This window comes from Ambystoma mexicanum, unplaced genomic scaffold (assembly GCF_040938575.1).
Source record: "Ambystoma mexicanum isolate Mex_15411 unplaced genomic scaffold, UKY_AmexF1_1 Mex_scaf45, whole genome shotgun sequence".
NCBI classification, from domain to species: domain Eukaryota; kingdom Metazoa; phylum Chordata; class Amphibia; order Caudata; family Ambystomatidae; genus Ambystoma; species Ambystoma mexicanum.
Window position 1 is genome coordinate 1,030,492 of NW_027182461.1, and position 19,339 is coordinate 1,049,830.

Consider the following 19,339-nt stretch of genomic DNA (forward strand, 5'->3'; position numbering starts at 1 on the left):
GGTCTTTGAGTACGGGGTACTGGCGATTCAACCAGGGCAGGTCCAGGAAGGCGATTGGAAAAATGGTTGGCACCACCAGCTCAAGGGAAGAAGGCTCTTGCAGATGAAGATCGTCTCTCGTCGTGTGGAGAAAAATGGTGAGACGCTGCAGTAGGGATTCACCGGTGGTTCAGTCGTTGCAGATGTCTTTGTCTTCTCTCCTCTTCGACGACTTAGTTCCAGTGGCGACATCTTGCTCTTCCAGTCCTCAGGACCCTGCTTTTATGCAAAAAGATCCCCATTCATGCAGCCTAGCTGTCACTCACAAAGTGGAGTGATCATCTTGGCGGGAGACACTCCAGCCTATCAGGGCAGAGTGCGACATGGGTTGCAGAGGCAACCCTGTCCAGGGGTCCTACTCCCCTCCCAAACAATGGATCCACCCCAGACTCAGTGGCGCCGAAAGGAGGGCTTCTTGGCAGAAGCCCGCCAAAAGGACGAACAAAGGATCCGTGACCTGGGTTAGGAGTTTAGAGAAAGACACGAGAAAGAAGTTATATTAAAGTTTTGGCAAATAAAACCTACTGGAGTAAAGTTAATAATAAAATAAACTGGGGGTATGTTAGAGGCTGTCAGTAAAAGTGGTAGCCTCGAACAATGGGAAAATCCCATAGGGAAATATTCGCAGTCGAATATTTTTGGTAGTAACCACTGCCACCTGCCAGAAACTTTTGAGGGACGGTACGGTACCCTCTCGAATGAACACCAGGGAAAAACTAACTCTTGCCAGTACGTCCATAGTAAGATGGGTTGTACTGGTTTAGTTCTTAAAACTTGACTAGTAAAGTCAACGGGGGCTTTACATGCCCTGGGAGACAGTAGTACGTCCCATGGTATGGAGTCTGTTTGGGGGTCACTATGACACCCCTGTGTCACTGCACTGAGGGTGCTGTGTAACACATGTGTATAAAGATGGTTCCTATGAGGGTGAGATAAACCCCATATACATTAAACACAAAAAATAGCTTAGAACACACATAGCAAATATGCCTAAGAGTGGGAAATAGTCACTCTTGCAGGAGAAAAAAACAAAAACTTCAATTCCAGCAAAGCTGCTGGGGGACTCTATAGGTAAGGGAAATTAGCCATAGAATGAGAATTCTCCCCAACAGGTACTGCTTGCTAGTCTATGCACAGCATGTGATTCTAAGCAGATCCACAAGCATCAGAAGACATGTATTACTCACCGTAATAGCATTTCGAGGGGATTGGGTCCGCCGACGTATTCCATATCTGACATGTAATCGCCACAGCTGTGCTGCGGTGATTACATGTCATAGATATGGAATACGTCGTCGGACCATCCCATCGAAAGAACGTTACCAGGTAAGAAAGTAACTTGTTCTTCTGATTGTATTTGCTTGGATGCACATACAGCCACCCTTCCTCCCCTCGTGGAGTAGAAGGGACAGAGACCTCCTACACCTACTCTATTCTGTACTCGCTCACGCCAACTGGGGCTCCCTCATGGCACAAAAAATACAACCAGAGGGACTTGATGCGCAAGGGATTTTGGGTACACTGCAGGTCCAGTCACGTTGGGGATGGTGTTAGTCACTCCCATGTCGACGTCCCCTTTCGATCTTGCAATGCTCGCATGTGAATCTAAGCAGATACAATCATCAGAAATGCTATTAGTGAGAAATGTATGTCATTTAATCTGTACTGGGAGTCAGTTTCCCGTTTGATTTCTTGTATTTTTAACATCACGATTGTACTGCAATGTGCTTTATTTTGTATTTTTTTTCCCCCTAGCTTTTTGCACTTGGATTGTTTTGGTACCCAAAGACAAGCTGGTGGCTGCAAGCTACATTTTTACAATGTTTGCATTACTTTTGGTGTGCACACACATTAGCATTCACTGCGTATGTATACTAAAAGTGGTCAGTGCCCTAAAATGGATGTGCCACAAGACTTTCACTTGTTCTTTGCCTGTATTGTAGTTTGGCCTTCTTCCTGCCTTCTCAGGTCAGGAAAGTCCTTATAAGCTCATGCACTTGACTGTGAAAGCTGCTGATTTTGTGGGCTATTGAGCCTTTGTGTGTGTAGTCCAAGAAGTGGGTGTAGTCCCAGTCAATAACACTGGTGCCAGAAACTCTGCTACTGGGGCTTAGATGAAACCAGTAGTTGTCCATGATTGGACAACTACTGGCTATTTGAATCGTGCAGATCCTTGCCAGTGATGGCTTTGGACCAGCCCCCAGCTTGTATTTTCGATAAGAGGGCTTCTTCTGCAGCTATTCGCCATTGGAGCCAAGAAGAGCAGTCTGTTTACCTGAACTCCCCTCCAGAAGTGGTCCAGCATACCCTCCAGTGTCTGTCCCAAGGAAGCTCTGCTCCTCTGTGTAAAGACTGCCGGTGGGGGGCATCTGTACTTCTGCTCTCTATATGGTAGAGGAGAGAGGCACAGAGGACCCCAACCAAGATACTCTATTATTGGTGCGTGGTCGAGCAATCAAGGCCTAGCTTCTTAGGAGGTGATGCAGGCTGGTTCTTGAGTACAGTGTAGTCCCCAAGCACCCACAAAGGAATGTCCACACACTGTATCGGTTACTGTCTTTATATAATTAATATTCAAAGGTATATACAATATCACGATAACTCACTTTGTACTCTGAAAATCAGCAATGTTTTTTTTAACCAACTTTATTTTGTCATTTTTAACTGGAAGACAACAATTAGCTTTCGGCTACAGCAGTGTTACAGAAATGAACGTCTGTGTGAACCAAATGTTTGACCTCCCCGAACTATGGCCTTGAAACTATTGTCTTCCAACTTTTCCCCCCTCCAGTACCCCGCCTTCCCCCCCTCACCCACCCTATCCCACCCTCTACCTTTTAGAAAATATTGAGTCAAGGTTATAACCAGAGCAAGGCAGTTTCCTGAGCCCGTCCCTCCTCGGTGTCTTCTGTTGTCATTATCTGATGTGAATGTTTCTTAAAATCCTGGTTTTAAAGAATTGGGCCTCCCTCTCCCCCACGTAGTCCTGAAGTGGATCCCAGAAAATCAGCAATGTTAAATACAGTTGTAAAGTGGTACCACTAACGTTATTAGATCTCATTAAAGTTTATACAGTTAGAATGGCACACCGATCAGAATAAAGAGGAAACCAGCAGTAGAGAGGAAGGAAAGCAAGATGGTTGAGCAATTGGCAGAATACTGGCCCCGTTTACCTAGGCACAGTTATGTGCGGAGATCCCCCCCCAACCTGGGCAACCTGTAGAAGGATGCAAGCCCAGTCCATATATTGTTCACACTAGACTTTCCAATAGTGCTCAAACCGCAAAGTACCTTGGTGTTGTAGCGTTTCTCGTCGGGGAATCGACGGCCCTTCTTGAGTGCCCTCCCTTTAAGGCAGTAGTCACGGGTCGTCGAACGTCCGACGGAGAGCAGGTCGAGCTACGACGTTTAAGTGGCCGCGTCGTTCCTAGCGGTGCTTGTTGATGGGGGTGGCGTAAACGTCCTGCAAGGAAGAGGCGTGCGGGGCACCTCAGTGTCGATAGTTCTGGACCGCAAAGAGTTTGAAGAACTGTGGCCCAGCAAGGGCGTCGAGTCGTCGGCGTCTGTGGTCTTTGGGTGGCGGGAAACCCACCGGTGAATGCTCCTCGGCGCGTCGACTGTCAGGCCTTCTCCAGGATACAGCGGCGACGATGCGGACAAGAGCATCCTTGGATCTAGGAAGTTCTTAGGCAAAACGGGAGCACAGCGGCTCCAGTCGGCGACGGCGGTCGTTGACCATGGCGGACAACAGCTTCTCCTTTGAGTTCCGCAGCAGTCCCCATATCGGGTCGGCAGCCTATCAAAGGTCTGTCTACCAGGGAGCTTTGGCAAAGGTCAGCTGGTGCATGATGGTCCCTCGTAGCTCGGGAAGAGGGCGCCTTAGCAGGTCCTCTCTGGGTCAGTTCTTGGAGACACAGCAGCTTTCAGATTCTGAAGGAAAGCAACCGCAATTCTTCTCTTCCAGCAGGGCTTCAAGGTCGAGCATCAGTTTCACTCCAGTTACTCTTTGTAGTTTGGGCTTCAGCTCTGAACACTTCTGAAAACGATTCCTAGCAGTGAGAGGTCCCCAGATATACTGTTGATCTCCCATTCATTCCGCTGCGTCAACCTCAAGCATCCAATAACTACAAAGGGCATTCATGCAGGCAGCCAGCCAATCGGGCACACAGTGCATTCAGACCATTCACTTCTCTCCAGACACTCAAAACAAGTTGTGTATTGGGACAAGTACCGAGCCATTCAACACTTCATACTGCATTCATACTGGTTTCGGGCAGGGCTGTCTCAGTCATTGTGTCAAACACCAGATACTAGACGCCCACAACATAGAATGCGTATTCATCACACACTCAACCCAGGTCTCATCCACAGGCGTACCCACATCATAGTCGTTGGGAAGGCTCCAGCCAGTCTAGTCTGCACTTCCCCATACTACCATATATGGAACTTCCACCCAACAGCCGGTCAGGGGTTAGGGACAGAGTCAGGGCTTCCCGGGACTTCGGGAAGATCAAGGTAACAGGCGATGGAAGGCAAGAGGCCATGGGGGCCATTTTGTCTCCATCAGGAATCTACCGATTCCAATGTCTGGGCCTGGGCATCCCAAAATGGAGGGCGCTCAGGGCACCAGTCAATTCAGCACGGAACTGCCACCAGCCCGTACCCTGCTCTGTGGGTCACACACGTGTCCAAAAACGTACACTAGTGGCACAGGGTTGCACCCCTACCCATGGGTGCCATAAGGGTATCCCATGGGTCTGTTCACCAAACCAAGAGAGAGCGCTGCACCGCCAGGAGTCCCACATGAACTCCTGCGCAGAAAACACGACAGAACAAGATAAAAAGCAGTAAAGGACAAGGATACGGATGCCCTGTCCCTCCGATGCATTTCCAGCATCACACTCTGCCTGATCTCCAAAGGCAGTCTGTGGTTCTTCAGCCCTTGGACTAGCGGTACCAACTCGTCTCAATGCCTTCTCGAGGATCCAGTCCTTCAGAGCCTTCGGAAGGGTCCGTGAACTGTCTGTACTGACCAGCTCTCGTTGACTTCCTCACCAGAACCGTTGCTGTTATGTGTTCAAGCCCAGATCTTTGGTCGCCAGCTTGTGCCACAAGTCGCCTTCTGCCTGAATTAGTTTCCCATCTTCAAGGGAACCTGTCCTGGAGCAGCTTCTGTTACTGCGACTGATAAGACGCTTGTCGTCGCCTGCAAATGGTGATTGTCGCTGGAACTCTCCTTCCTGCAAAGTGTCCTGTAGATGTTTGCATCATTAAATTCTAGATTTATTTTCCAACAGTGCTTGCATTTTGCAATTGCACCTGACTGGAATAATCCTCAAACCTGCAACCAGTAGGTACCTCTCACTAAAATAAAGGGTGGAAGGTCTAGCCCCAGATGATAAATCACAACATCGGGAAAATTAGTTATGGGTGTAATTAAGCATACGTATGCCTTTTTCCCCACTGCAAACCCCCCTCCCCATCCCAACTACCCCAGTCCTCAGTAGGAGAACATTGGGAAAACGTTCCTTTGTCTCCTGTATGCCCTCCACGCACCTTTCGCATTCGGACCCGAGTTGATTATCCCGCTTCTGTTAGCCTTGGTTCTGGAAGAAAGGAGAGAACTTGCATATCTTCTGGTACATTTTTATGGAACTATTAATTGGTGTGAAACTAATAACCACTAGCTCATGGCATCCTTTTTAAATGGAACTCCTACGTGTAAGAAACATTGTATTGGACTCTGGCACAGCCCAATTCATTTTAGGGGTTGGACTTCTAAAGTTAGGATATTGTACTTGTGATTGGATCCCATCATGTTAGTGCACCACCATTACTTACCTGCATTGCTTCATTGCGCCATTTGTCTTTTAAGTGAACCTATTGTGATTGTATATATTTGTATTATAGAATATTGTGTGATGCTACTACCTGCTAGCTTCATTTTTCAGTGTTCTAAATAACGCTATTTATATAACGGGCTGAATTATTGTGCATTGTTCTCATTGAGGGCACCTGGCCTCACCACACGGAGACAAAGCCTTGACTGCTCTCCATTGCCTACTTGATTGGATTTTTGCAGAACTCCATTTTCACTGTAACTGGGGTGGCATCCTAAAATCAGTCCAGGTTAGATTCTAGAAATCCATGTTACTAATAAAGACCCTGGTTTGATGGGATAACCGGAACTCTGCCTCTAGCGAGAAATGGCATTTGCCCTCCATGGCTCTGCCTAATGCTGTGGGTTCTGCCTCTTGAAGAATCTGAGACACCTGAGGGAGAGTGAGCCCCATTATGTCACAGAAGTGTCAATCCCAATTGTTCTGTCTTAAAACAGACTAAATTCCTGTTCTACATCTCACTCTTTGAAGCGACCAAACCTCGGCAATAGTGGGATGGACAAGCTTGGAAACACTGATAAGGGAGAGGGAATCCTCCAACCTGAAGACATCAAGGGTCCTAGAAACCCAAAAGTGAGGAGATAGTGAGAGAGGGTGCAGGAAACCACTTTGAAGCGAAGAGCATACTTTGCAGAATTTTAAGTTGACCTGCAACTATCTGTGCAATCTTAATTTTTCTAGAGACCCTTTCTTCCGTTCAGTTGTCCCAAGGCACTGCCCGGGCTTACGAAGTAAACCATCTGACAGTGTTCGTTGGTGGATGGTATTGTTTTTTTAATTTAGCCATCTTATGTTAATGTATCGATTATCAAATCTGATTAATATTTTTGATGTATCTGGTCTTTTGAATCCTGTTACCAGTGTGACCATGCACAACCCATGTTAAGGGTTGACTTTAAGGGTTGAATGGAAGTGTAAAGCGCTGTAGTAAAATGTGCATATTTACTTTGATTGTATTTATTTGTATATTGGTTTAACTAAACCTTTATACTTAAAATGCACATAATTCATAAAATGTACTTCCATTGACATGTACATACAAACTTTCTTGTCACATTACATTTTTTTTAAAATACATGTAGTATAGTATAATATAAAGCTAGCATACATTTCTTTATACAGAGTTGATATTCGGTCCTTTGTCACTCCTAAATGTCGCTTTAGCAGTCTATACATGGACATAAACCTACATGAGTGTAGAGAACAATCCCTCCACTTGATTCTTAAATGGCTCACAGAACATAGTGACCAATACTAGTATCGTCTTCTGGTATTTGTGTATGATCTCAATTAACATTGTTACATATGTAAACATGCCATAAATGTCATTCCCTTTCGGATTAGTGCCATTTTAATTCAGGTTCACCCAATAACTTGTAGCATGCTTTTATAACGTGGACGGTTGCCAAGTAAATACTGTTCTTCTATATTTAGAAGACTGCCCCATAATGACTCCTAATATATAATCCGAATATTCCTGTACAAACGGGTTGAGAATGTTACCAATTTCATCTGTTCCATTTTTGTTGGGGAGATTTATCCGTTTTATGCTTAATTCCCTCTCCCAGTGAGACCCCCAAACACTTTTTGCTGGACTTCTGGGCCTTTTTTTCTTTCTAGCCTGAAAGAGGGGAGCCTTTCCCCCTCATTCATTCTCATTTGCTCTGACTTGTTGGAACTCTGTTTAGTGTTTTACCTTTTCCATGGAGTCTGCTTTCCTCCATATCTCTTTAAAGGCACCTGCGTTTAACTATTGCAGGACACAGCACCCTATGTGCAGTGTTGCTGGGAACCATTTGGTTACTCCTTTAACATTCTTTTACTATCCATAAAAACTGTTCTTAAGGGTAGAGGGTTACTTGTATCCTTCCTAAATCTTTATCCTATGAGAGACTAGGACACACTCCCCTATGGTGGAGTGCTAAGGGGAAACCTAGTATCCCCCTACTCTGTGCTCCTGTGACTTTCTAGTCGGCGACAACCCTAGAGTTATGGCTGGTGGCAGTGGACGTGTTCTGCCCACTATTGTGCTGGATGACTGGCTCACCCACCATGTGATTGACTGCTCCGTGACTGTGAATGAATGGAATCCTGCATAAAAGGTGAAGTTTACAGTCGACCACTGGAACAAGGAATCTGAAGCAGAGAGGCCAGCAGCACCTTCCAGCACCGCAAAAGCACTGGTGAAGCCTTGCAGCTGTGCTTACCCCATTTTCACATTGCCAGGGAAGACCTGCCAAGGGCGGCTTTCTCCCTTCGGCTGGTGGTGAGCTGGTGTGACTTTACTGAGCTGAAGAATCCCAATACCTGGGGTACCTTGACCATTCTCGAGTGCATCACCTTCCAAAGATCGAATCCGGCTCAAACTGCAGGCATCTGTGTGGAACTCCAGAGACCGGAATTCTTAACAAAAAAGTCCCCTCAGCAGAGTTCAGGACTGAGTAATCGAGGAGAATCCGACAAGCAATATTTTCTTCTTGGCGCTAAGAAAAAGTCATCAAAGCCGCTGACGTGAGATGAATCCATTGCTGCAGACCCCTTCTCCTGAGTGCTGCTGCAGAAGCCCGCCAGAGGTCCCTCCTTTTCGTCACTGTTGGAGAATTCTCAAATGTGCGAAATCTCTCTACCTTGGAGACCCCCAGCGACTTTGCTGGATTTTGAGGACTTGATTTTCTTTAACCTGGAGAGAGTGAGACCCTTTTTCCCCACTCTCTCGTGTTTTTAATGTGATTTTGAACACCATTTCTTTTGGTTGTGGAGTCTGACAAACTCCATAGGGATGATCTTTTACATTGTCACACAGCACCTTCAGTGCAGTGCCACAGGGAAGTCTTTCAGATTTCTCAAATCTTTATATACCTTCTCTGGGATTAACTACTGTTTCCCAGAGCAGTTATGTGAATTTGATTTACATTTGTAACTTTCTAGAGCCAGCACACACTATCTTACAATAGGGTGCTGGAGGGGTTACTCAGCATCCCCTTTGTCTAGCTTCTCATGTAACATTTTTGTTATTCTTTTCTCACGGAATGGCTGGTGGCAGTGGTTTACTTTTTAGTACCATTATGGGATTTTACTGCGGGCTGCTTTCGCAGCCACGGTGAAGCACCCATGGGTGCCATTTTTGTTTGCGTAATGGTCCTTCTGGAGATTTACTCTGCAGACCAAACCTGGTTTGGCGCCTTTGTTTTCTTTGTCAGGCTTCATGAGTGAAACCCGTCTCTGGCTCCAGGATGTCTGATGGGGGCATGAAGCGAGGGAGGTGCCAGAAACTCCCTGTGCTTGGTCTCTGAGGAGACAGGAATACACTCTTAGGTGATTGGCCGGCTGGCTGTCAGGCAAAGACAGACACCTTGCTGGGTAACTGACAGCTAGGCTGCAATGAATGGGAGCAAGCTGCATGAAAGGCGAGGCTTTTGGCAATATGTCTCCTATCCTCTACCATCCAGGCAGTATTTCCTAGTCCTCTTCACTACCCAGAACTGCAGAGGCTGCAAGGTCAACATTTAAAGCGCAGTCTTATTCCTAGCGTCTTAATGCTCTCGCCTCAGGCGAGAATGGAACCTAACTGGTGGCTCACTCATATGGAAGCCTGGAATGGCAGAGCCATCTTCGGATCCACCCCAGATATCGTCATCGAATCGGACGCCAGCCGCTCCGGTTGGGCAGCGAGATGCCGTCCAATAGCCACAAGGGGAACTTAGTCCCCCCAGGAACTTCAAATGCATATAAACTGCCTAGAGCTCCTTGTGTGCTCCATTGCCAGAGACAGTGCAAGTTGTTGCATCTTGCTAAAAATGGACAACATTTCCACAGTAAGATACATCATTCATCTCGGTGGCACGAAATCTCGGCCTCTGGCGGAGTTAGCCAAAGACTTTTGGCATTTCTGTCTAGAGCACCAGATCTCGGTCACAGCAGAGTATCTTCCGGGTCTCACAAACGTAGTAGCAGACTTGCACTCCCGCCACTCTATCAATTACGTGTGTACAAAAAGGGGGTATTGTTCTGGCTGTAGGAGTCGGAGCTAATTGCAACTTATTGCAAGTCAACTTTGTAGAGTATTCACTACCCTTCGGTGGCACTATTTATGCATATCCTAGGGTAGGTGTACATGAAGGAGAAGAATAATCCACATGTGCTAGTTTGTTACGAGGGGAAGAGCAGCTTTTATTAAGTAACTGCCAATCCGCCCATTTTACAGACCACAATTCAAACAAATGTAAGCGGTAAGCATAGATCAAAGCCCAAAACAAATTGATGCATGAACATGCTGCATGGTTACAGTGATATAGAGAGAGACAAATACAAAGCTGCTCTTCCCCTCGTAAACAAACTAGCACATGTGGCTTATTATTCTCCTTCATGTACACCTACCCTAGGATGTGCATAAATAGTGCCACCAAAGGGTAGTGAATACTCTACAACGTTTACTTGCAATAAATAAGTTACAATTCGCTCTGACTCCTACAGCCAGGACAATACCACCTTTTCGTACACACTTATAGCCCTTAGTCCTGGGTCTGTGTTGGGCTCTCCCTCCTGTGTATACTCTTATCAATTACAGCGTTTGGGGCCCAATGTCCAAGGATCTCTTTGCCTCCCGCCTCAACACACAATTACCAGTGTTTTACAGCTGGAGACCGGATCCAGTAGCGACTGCGACACTAGTTCCTGCAGCGCTGGACCGAGGGGATCCACTATGCCTTTTCCCCCCTTTACCATGATAGCGAGGACCCTGGCGAAGGCCCGTCAGGAGTGCAGAGTTGGTCCTCATAGCCCCGGCCTGGACCTCTTAGACCTGGTATCCAGTTCTTCTGGAACTTTCCTCGGATTCTACAATTCTTATACACCACTTTACGGATCTCCTGCTAAATCCATCGGGTCAGCGTCACCCCCTTCTCAGCAGATCACTGATTCTAGCAGCCGGGAGGATTTCAGGTCAAGGTGGAGAGTACCAGGTATGTCACTCAAGGCCGTCAACCTCATCGAGGAGAGCTGGGCCCCTGCTACCCTCATACCGTACTCCAACTCTTGGAGCGCCTGGAGGATCTGGTGTCGAGATCAAGGGTTTCATCCAGTATCCGCACCTATAGAGGAGATCCTCCACTTTCTAGCATCTCTTGTTGAGAGGGGTCTCGTCTACAGGACAGTCCACGCTTATTGCTCTGCAATTTCCACCGGCCATGACATTCTGGGGGTCCCAGCGGGCAAACATCACCTAGTTTGCAGATACTCAAGGGCATTGGGCTTACGGCGCTGCCTCCATCCCGCTATAACAAGCTGAGGGGTGTCAAAGTACTCAACTCCCCGTTAGGTGGCCATGAAAGAAAGATCACATACTGCTCTCTCCAGCAAGCTGACTACGCTGCTCTGCTTGGTCTCCTGCAGGAGGATTTCAGACATCGGAGCTTTCGACCTGGAAGGCAGGACTTTTTCCCCTGACGGTATAGTGTTTCACATACACAGGAGGACTAAATGCAACTCTAGGGTGACATCTTACCCCGCCTTTAGTGAACAGCCCAAACTTTGCCTTGTCAGATGTTTGAAAGTCTACAAAGTGGCTGCAGCTCCTCTTAGGGAGCGTTGGACTCTGACACAAGCAGGCAAAGATACAGCCTACTTCGTCACCCACTCCGTGGGGGGGGGGGGCATGGCTTCAAAAGCCTTTCAAGTCGGAGTTAGTTTAGAGTACATCATGAGGATGGCCGATTGGGCAGGGGAGTCTATTTTTAAGCAATTCTACCTGAAAACGGTAGAACAGCCTGCTTCGATTGTGGTAAGTAAACTTTAAACAAGCCTAATGTGAGCCTCCGTTCTTCACATAGAATAAAGATTTTCCATAATAACTTTCTAGTAAGTCTTCTATTAGACACAGGAGGCGAGCATTATCCCGCCCGGCGAGAGAAATAACGGCACACGCCACGTTTGAGATCGATTATCGTTGGCATTGCGGGAGGGATTGTTGACATTTTTTTTTTTTGTTATGCATAATCTTTAGATGACACACAGATTTCTCTCCCACCCCCACTAGGGGAACTAGGGTTGCCATACGCATGACATCATTTTGATTTGTTTCTTCCATGGCAGCGCAAGCTCGTCTGATCTCCAGCTCGACTCTAATTCTCCTTTACACAAGGCAGATTCTGGCACAGTTTTGCTCTACTGGTTTACGAGCAGCCAAGATCGCAGCCTTGAAAGAGGAAGTTACATCATGTTCAGGACTGTTTATGGGGACATTTGCGTGACAATTGGTGGACTAGTGTCACGTGTTGGTGACCTTGGGTGAACTATGGAGTCTATCACAGGGATATTACAGAAATGAAAATGGGTCTCTAGCTGGTGAATTGAGAGAGATTTGGAAGGTAATGAGGTTCGTTTTTAGGAAAATAGATCAGTTAAATGTTAGAAAATCGGTTTTGAAAGGAAAATGTTACTTGCACTAAATTATCTAGGCTACATTGTTAAAGAGGAACACAGTAAGCTCCAAGGTTGATTCGCGAGGTCAACCCTGTCACCCCAGTGCTCAACCCCAACAATAAAATATATGCAAATTAGTTTGATTCTCCAGCATGGGGTCTGGGGGGCCGCGTCCGGGACCCGGTACTTCTCGTACCGGTCTCTTCTAGCCGGCGTCGTGGAAGGGTTCTTGAGGAGGGCGAGGCCCTCATCCCAAATGTCGTCCAGTAGAGGCACCGCGAGGACAGTCTTCCTCTTGGCCTCACGCCGTTGATAAAGGAATCCTTCCTTTTTTCTTCTCCTCAGGGCAGAGTTGGAAAAGCTCGGATGCCCTGGCGATCATGGAGTGGAACGATCCAATCTCGTCGGGCGGAGAAACCCTGGTGGGAGGTGACGACGATAGATCCTCGTCGTATACCTCGTCGTCCGTACCCGTCGCTGCCGTGTCAGTCCCCGTATCATCCCCTCGGGTGGACGGGGAGGAGGGCTGGACGGGGCGCGACGGCTGAAAAGGAGGTAGAGGGTGAATCCTTCTTTTCTTGGGCGGGGGAGCACCAGAAGGTCCCGGTTCAGGATCCCCCGACGGGAGAGGTTCCTCCGTCGGCAACGGTAGTCTCGTCCTTATCTCTGAACATAAGGACTGTATAGCCAACAAAATGGCCACCGAGTTGTCTTGCGGCACTGGCAGAGGGGAATCCGACGGGTGATCAGGAGCCCCGTCGGCACCCTCGACGATGTCGTCGTCACCTGCGTCGGGATCCATCCCGACGGGCCGGTCTTCTTCCACGCCAAGGCCGTGGCTTAAGACCTCAATCAGCTCTTCCTCTGAGGTTGAGGCCGAATCTACGACGACGCCCTACCCCCCCTTTTTCTTCCCCGCCGGGGGTTTCACGGGGGTCCTATCGATGGGCACAAAAGAGGACTCCCTCCGAGGTGGCAGGGAGACTGAGCCCCGAGGTCGCCACCACTGGTGTAGCCTCCACAGGCTGAGCCAGGGCCGCCGCGACAGTATCGATAGAGGGCTTGGCCGGATGGATTAAGGCCTTCACCACCTTAGGTGCGCTCAGCGCCTTATCCTTGAGGGGGGGGACACTGCCTCGCTCCCCCTCCGATGGGGCCTTCGAGCTCGACCGGGGCCTCTCCAGGAGCTTCGCCGGGTGCTCGCCCTTCCTCTTACCCGACCCAGAGCGTTGGCTCGTGGCTGAAGGTGCCGGGGAGGGTGCGCCCTGCCTGGCGCCCGTAGAGCCCGACCGTTCGGCGCTCCCGGTGCCAGCGGACTCGCGGTGCTTGGCCTTGTGTTGGACCCCCGTCGCCGGGGCGTCCTCAAAGGTCTTAGAAGACCGCTCGGATTTCTTCCTCTTCTTCTCGCCTGACGGGTTCTTCCCTTCCAGCCAGTTGGCGAGACGTTGATGGCGGTCCTTCATGGTCCGCTCCGACATATTGCCGCAAAACGCACAGTCCATCTCCACGTGCGTCTTGTCCTCATGTAAGCAGTAGAGACAAAAGGAGTGTTCGTCCTCCTTAAAGACGTTCTGCAGCTGGCATCCAGGGCAGATCCTGAACAGCTTTCTGGGCGTCGAGCTTCCCTTCTCCTGGGCCATGTCCGGGCCTGAGAAACTTCTGGAGTCCTCCAAAAGCGTAGCTCGACGAGATCTTCACCCTTGAGGGGCGCAGACGAATCCGACACGGGTCCCCGTAGATCGGATCGATAGTCGGTGGAGCTTGAGGCTCTTTTGACTGAAAAAACGAAGTTTTTTGAGAAAAAATGTGAAAAAATAGCACTAACGCTCGAGAGCAATAGCACGAGGATCCCAACACATGAACGTGCGGTAAAAATCTGAAGATGGCTGCCAGAGGCGGTGCTTAGGTAGAGTGCAGTCATTGGCTGTGGTCAGTATGACGCAGAGACCAGTGATTGGTTATTACTACGAAAGACAGATCAGAAACGAAACTGATACTTTTTTTTTCTTTACCGAGGATTCCCAGCCTGACGACGGGGAATATTCATGAGCATGTGAATCCATGCCAGACCCATGCTGGAGAACAACAGTTACAGGTAAGTAACTTGTTCCTTACTCCAAATATAACTAAGGGCTTATAATTTACACCAGACAAAATTGAAAAGAGATGGCGCTAGCACTTAAACATTAAGGACAGGATACGAGGCTAATTCTAACAGTTTCAACAAGTTACCTGGGTGTAAATATGACTACTTAGAGAGTGGGATAAGGACCAAGGCAAGACAAGATGGGGTATGTTTCTCTGAGGTGGGGATTATACTCAGTCCACTTTTTTGTTTTGGGATTTTTTGACAGTCAACAGGGTCCGGTCACCACACAGCAGCGTGCCTGGCAAGTCAGCTAGGCAAGGTCTGGTCACTGGGTAGCGAACAGCTGGGCAGTTCGGGTCACTGGATGGCACAGGTACCGCTGGATGCAGTTAGTGGGCAGCAAGCCGGTCTGATTTCAGGTTGCAAAAGGTACAACGGCTTTCCCCTTTTTAATGGGAGATTAGTGGGTTGATTCTGGATCAATGGCCTTGCTGGGAATAGGATCAGCAATGCTTTGGCCTTGCACTGGGGTCTGGAATCTGGCAGGATGAATGCAGAAGTTGAGGAACGCAGTAGCAGGCAATTCAGGAACCGTGTGTCTGGAGTCCTGTCATGGACTCTTATTTATAATGCATAGTGATATCATAGAAATATATGGCTGGGCAGGCTAAGCTAAACACACCTCTAACCCACTGGATTGGTCAGGGGTGCTACTCCCCGCCTCGCGCTCAGCTGGTTGGATTTCAAGGGCAGGCTGTCAGATTTATGATGCGAGTTTTACAATGTTCAAAACCTCCCACAGTTACTTTAGCTAAAATCGGATTTTGCCACAAATGGTACATTTATACAGCTGAAGTCTCTTAGCAAATTACATAAACAGGTTACATATTTTATGCAGACCATTGCAGTCCAACTCTGCATTCTGTGAGACATTGTTTTGTACGTTTAATAATCTTTGGTCATTTTCAGTGTGAAATCTTTGGCCTAAAATTCTGTGACTTTACACGTGCGTACATACTATCATGGGGCCTATTTCTGTTCATTTTTAACATTCCATCATCTGCCCTTTCCCCATGATTTACATTCTTCTGGCGTTCGTGTCCCATACATGCTATTGACAGCCAAGACCTCTTATTTGAAAGCCACAAAAATCACATTTAAACTACTAAATTTTTACATTTTTGCAAAGTCCTGTTGCATAGATAAGTCTTCAAAGTTTCTTAAGTCTTTTGAAACAAATGGGCATCCTTTGTCCTACCCTGGCCCATTTTTTTTTGTGTTTCAGCTACCACCAACTGTCACTTCCCCCATAGGGAGAACGGGGTTTTCCCAGCTTCATTGGAGGTTTATTGCCCCTTCTCACATCCGTGTCCTTGAAATTCCATTGTAGAGGGCTCAGCCCAGACCAGATTATGCCCAACCTAGTAATTATCACTAGGGTGTTACTGTCTATTGAGAGGGCACCTTTTGTTTCGGTCATCCTCTCAGCAGAAACCTGTCTTGGGCTGTTTCATCTCCCCCCCCCCCCCCCCCCCCGCACCCCTACGCAGCCACTGAAGTTTGATTTAATTGTATTTATTTTTGTTCTGAATTGGAGGAAAACATGCTGAATGGAACCATTTCATGCATTGTATTTTCACAGTACAATCCCCTTTCACATTGCTAGGCAAGACGTTTTTGTTCAGTGGAATACTCTCCAACAGGCATTGTCCTTCTTTAGTTTGCAAAGCCCAATTTTAAACATGTTGTGCAAGCTGCTAACATTTTGCTTTAAAATTAATTTTTTGACATTCTATCTGGATTCCCACTGTTTTGCAGCTACAGTTATTTTCTTTTAGGCAGTCGTTTATTTGAACTACCTATGCATTATCCGCATGCCTGGAAATTGACAGCCCAGAGCTGGAGTTTCTTTGAATTACTGATCCTTGACACTTTGTAACTTAAGTGAAGCTTTTTCCAGTGCGGCGGAAAATGAAGTTTCTTTGATTTTTCTCAGATTTGGTTTGACAGAGCCTGTCAATCAGGGGGTCATGCTTGGTTTTGCTGAAGCACAATGGGGATATGAATGGGCATGGCAGGGCCTTATTACTAACAGTAGTTTGAGGAAGAACAGATAAAAATAGCTTCAGAGCAGCATCATTTTAAGGTAAAATACCCCCTTTTCAATGGAGACTATGGGCTGGCAGCCAAGCAGCACTGCTTTTTTACTCCATTTCTTTTGTATATGGAAGAACACACTGGCAGGAAAAACATACCTTAACAACTAATTTGACATTCATACGAATCTTCTAATCCACATATAGTGTGATACAAAAAGGTACACACTAATATAACTGGCAGGAAAAAAAAATCTGTACATTTGATGAATCTTTATTCCTCATAAACATGAAAATCCGTTAGTGATAAGGGCCAAACCATATTTTCCAAACGTACCCAAGATAGTGTAGCATAGTCAATAAGTGCAAACCACAATTGAGCCCGTCAACACAAAAGCAAAATTATACTTTATAAAGTCAGGGAACCCAACTCAGCCATTATGAGCTGATCTCTTGAGTTTGCCTAGTGAGATCCTATTTTTTTTTTCTCCCCATAGAAATTTGGCGTGACATGAATCCATTGCTTTATAGGAGTTGGAGGGAATAGATGAAGCAAGAATATATAGGCTATACAAAATGATTGAGTAGATCATCATTTTGATGGCCTGAAGACTCCCCCACCAGGACAAATAAAGGGGGTCCATGAGTCTGTAAGGTCTAGATAAGTGTTCATATTTTCCTTAATATCTTTTGTTGAAGAGGATGTATACCTAAATATATTATCAACTTTGGGCACATAGGGTTGGATGTGATGTTTATAACAGTAGATATTAAGAGGTAATACTTCACGTTTATCCATATTAAGCTTATAGCTAGATGCCAATGAGAATCGAGAAATAATGGCTAGCAAACTTTGTAAACTTAAATTGGGATCTTTGAGAAGTAAAGGGACAGCATCAGCGTATGCAGCTTATTTGATTTGTACATCTCCAATGCCAATGCCCTGTATTGTTGAGTCCAATCTAATGGTCTCTAGAAAAGGTTCAAGGGCTAGTATAAATAGAAGGGGAGAGAGGGATACCCTTGTCTAGTATTTATATACATTGGAAAATGAGACATTTGTCCATTAATAAAGATGTCAGTTTTCGGGTTTAAATAAAGCAACTTAATCATTTATAGAATAACCTAAACCATGCCGCCTACATTAAACAAAGTCCCATTCCACCCTGTAAAATGGTTTTTACTGCATCAAGAGCAATAGCTGTGTAGGGGTCTTGAATTATCTCAAACATTTAGAACATCCAAAAACAATCGCAAACCTATTTACTTTTAAAAATCCATTGGAGCCACAGGGATCCACAGGCAGCCAGGGGCGCAGTAGTCCACAGCAAATGTGAACTGCACATTTGCTGCGGACTGCGCACCTGGCTGCCACTGGACATTACGTAGGCACAGGACATTTAGCCGACATGGGCAGAGTGCTCATGTTATGTTGCATTTGTATAGTGCCTTATGTATCATTGGTATGATTTCAAGGCGCTGGTAGGTTGAAAGCCCTCGGGAACCGCAGTTCGAGTCAGTTGATAGTCATAAAGTGCTTGGGCGCACCAGGTATGTGTGCAGCTGGTGTGGTTGTTGCATGATAGCTGCTTCTTGGCGGTAGGTGTGGTGCTGAGATCAGTTGAATGTGTTCAGTCTGGAGGGGGGCTTCCAGACTGATGTTTGGCTGCTTTAGGCCTAAGGCGATGCCTAAGCTTGCCGGTATGTGCTAGCTAGCTCTGTTTTATTAGGATGATGGGTAGTTTGACGAGTTATGTTAATATGAGAACAGCTTTACCGAATGTGTCATAGTACCGCTGTGTTCTAGTTGAATGGTGGTATATAGGAGAGAGTAAGCATAGTAGTGTGATATTGTGGTAATCAGTAAAGTGCGACAGGCACACTCAATGATGTTGGCAATACCTTCTAACTTGAACTCTAGTTCGTGTTAAGTAGGCAGGCCAGCACGGCTGCTTCCCGGATCTGAGTGAACAACGTGGCTGGGGATTGGGTGATTGCGAGCTGGAACATGGGAGGTTTTTTGTGGGGAGAGGTTGATATGGTCCTAAGCATTAGGAGGACTCTAAAAAGGGGTGTGGTCTCTTAGACATGCTTCAATTTACGTGCAGAGGGCTCATGGGTGCGGGGCGATGAACTGGTGGCACAGGGACAAGGCCGGGATAAAATTACTGATGTGTGATTCAGCTGCTCTAGAATTACTTATTTTCTATAAATTAAGCACATCTGTAGATTTGGAAGGGGCAAGGGAAGAGGGTGGCCATTATTATGGTGAAGTAAATGAATGACTCATGACCTATACTAATACAATGTGCTGTTAAAGAATGAAAACATTTTTGTTTTAACCATATCACCCCCTTTCCCCCAATAGAAAGTGCGCCACAGTAAGCTGGCGGAGTCTGTGGAGAAGGCCATTGAAGACAAAAAGTACCTTGGTGGCACAGATCCTTCCACTGTCGAGATGTGCTACCCACCCATCATCCAGAGCGGTGGCCACTACAACCTCAAGTTCAGTGTGGTGAGGTGAGAAATGGGCACAGGAGCTGCAAGTATTAGCGTGGTAGTGGAGCAGTGTTTGATTTGTTATCTGTAAAGACCTGCAAGGGCACAATCTTTATTGCATGCCCAAGCTGTGAAGCTTTAAGCCATTTTTATTGTGCACTGCATTTGTAGTGTATCAAGACAATGCAGCTGCTTCAGCCTCTTATGAACAGTCCCGCCAACCACACACCAAGCTTTACAAACAGCAAGCCTCTACATTTGTGCCATCCACGTTGTAAAGAATTTTAATGTCCCAT

The 19,339-nt window shown here is 46.8% G+C and overlaps 1 protein-coding gene across 2 annotated transcripts in view; it reads left to right on the plus strand.

The window, feature by feature from the left end:
* Positions 1-19,339, plus strand: part of SUPT16H (SPT16 homolog, facilitates chromatin remodeling subunit) — a 979,449-nt gene that overhangs the window by 243,896 nt on the left and 716,214 nt on the right. For both annotated transcript variants that reach the window (XM_069642728.1, XM_069642729.1), the window contains exon 6: positions 18,913-19,064. In XM_069642728.1, coding sequence (XP_069498829.1) covers positions 18,913-19,064 — 152 coding nt within the window. The remainder of the gene's footprint in view (positions 1-18,912; positions 19,065-19,339) is intronic.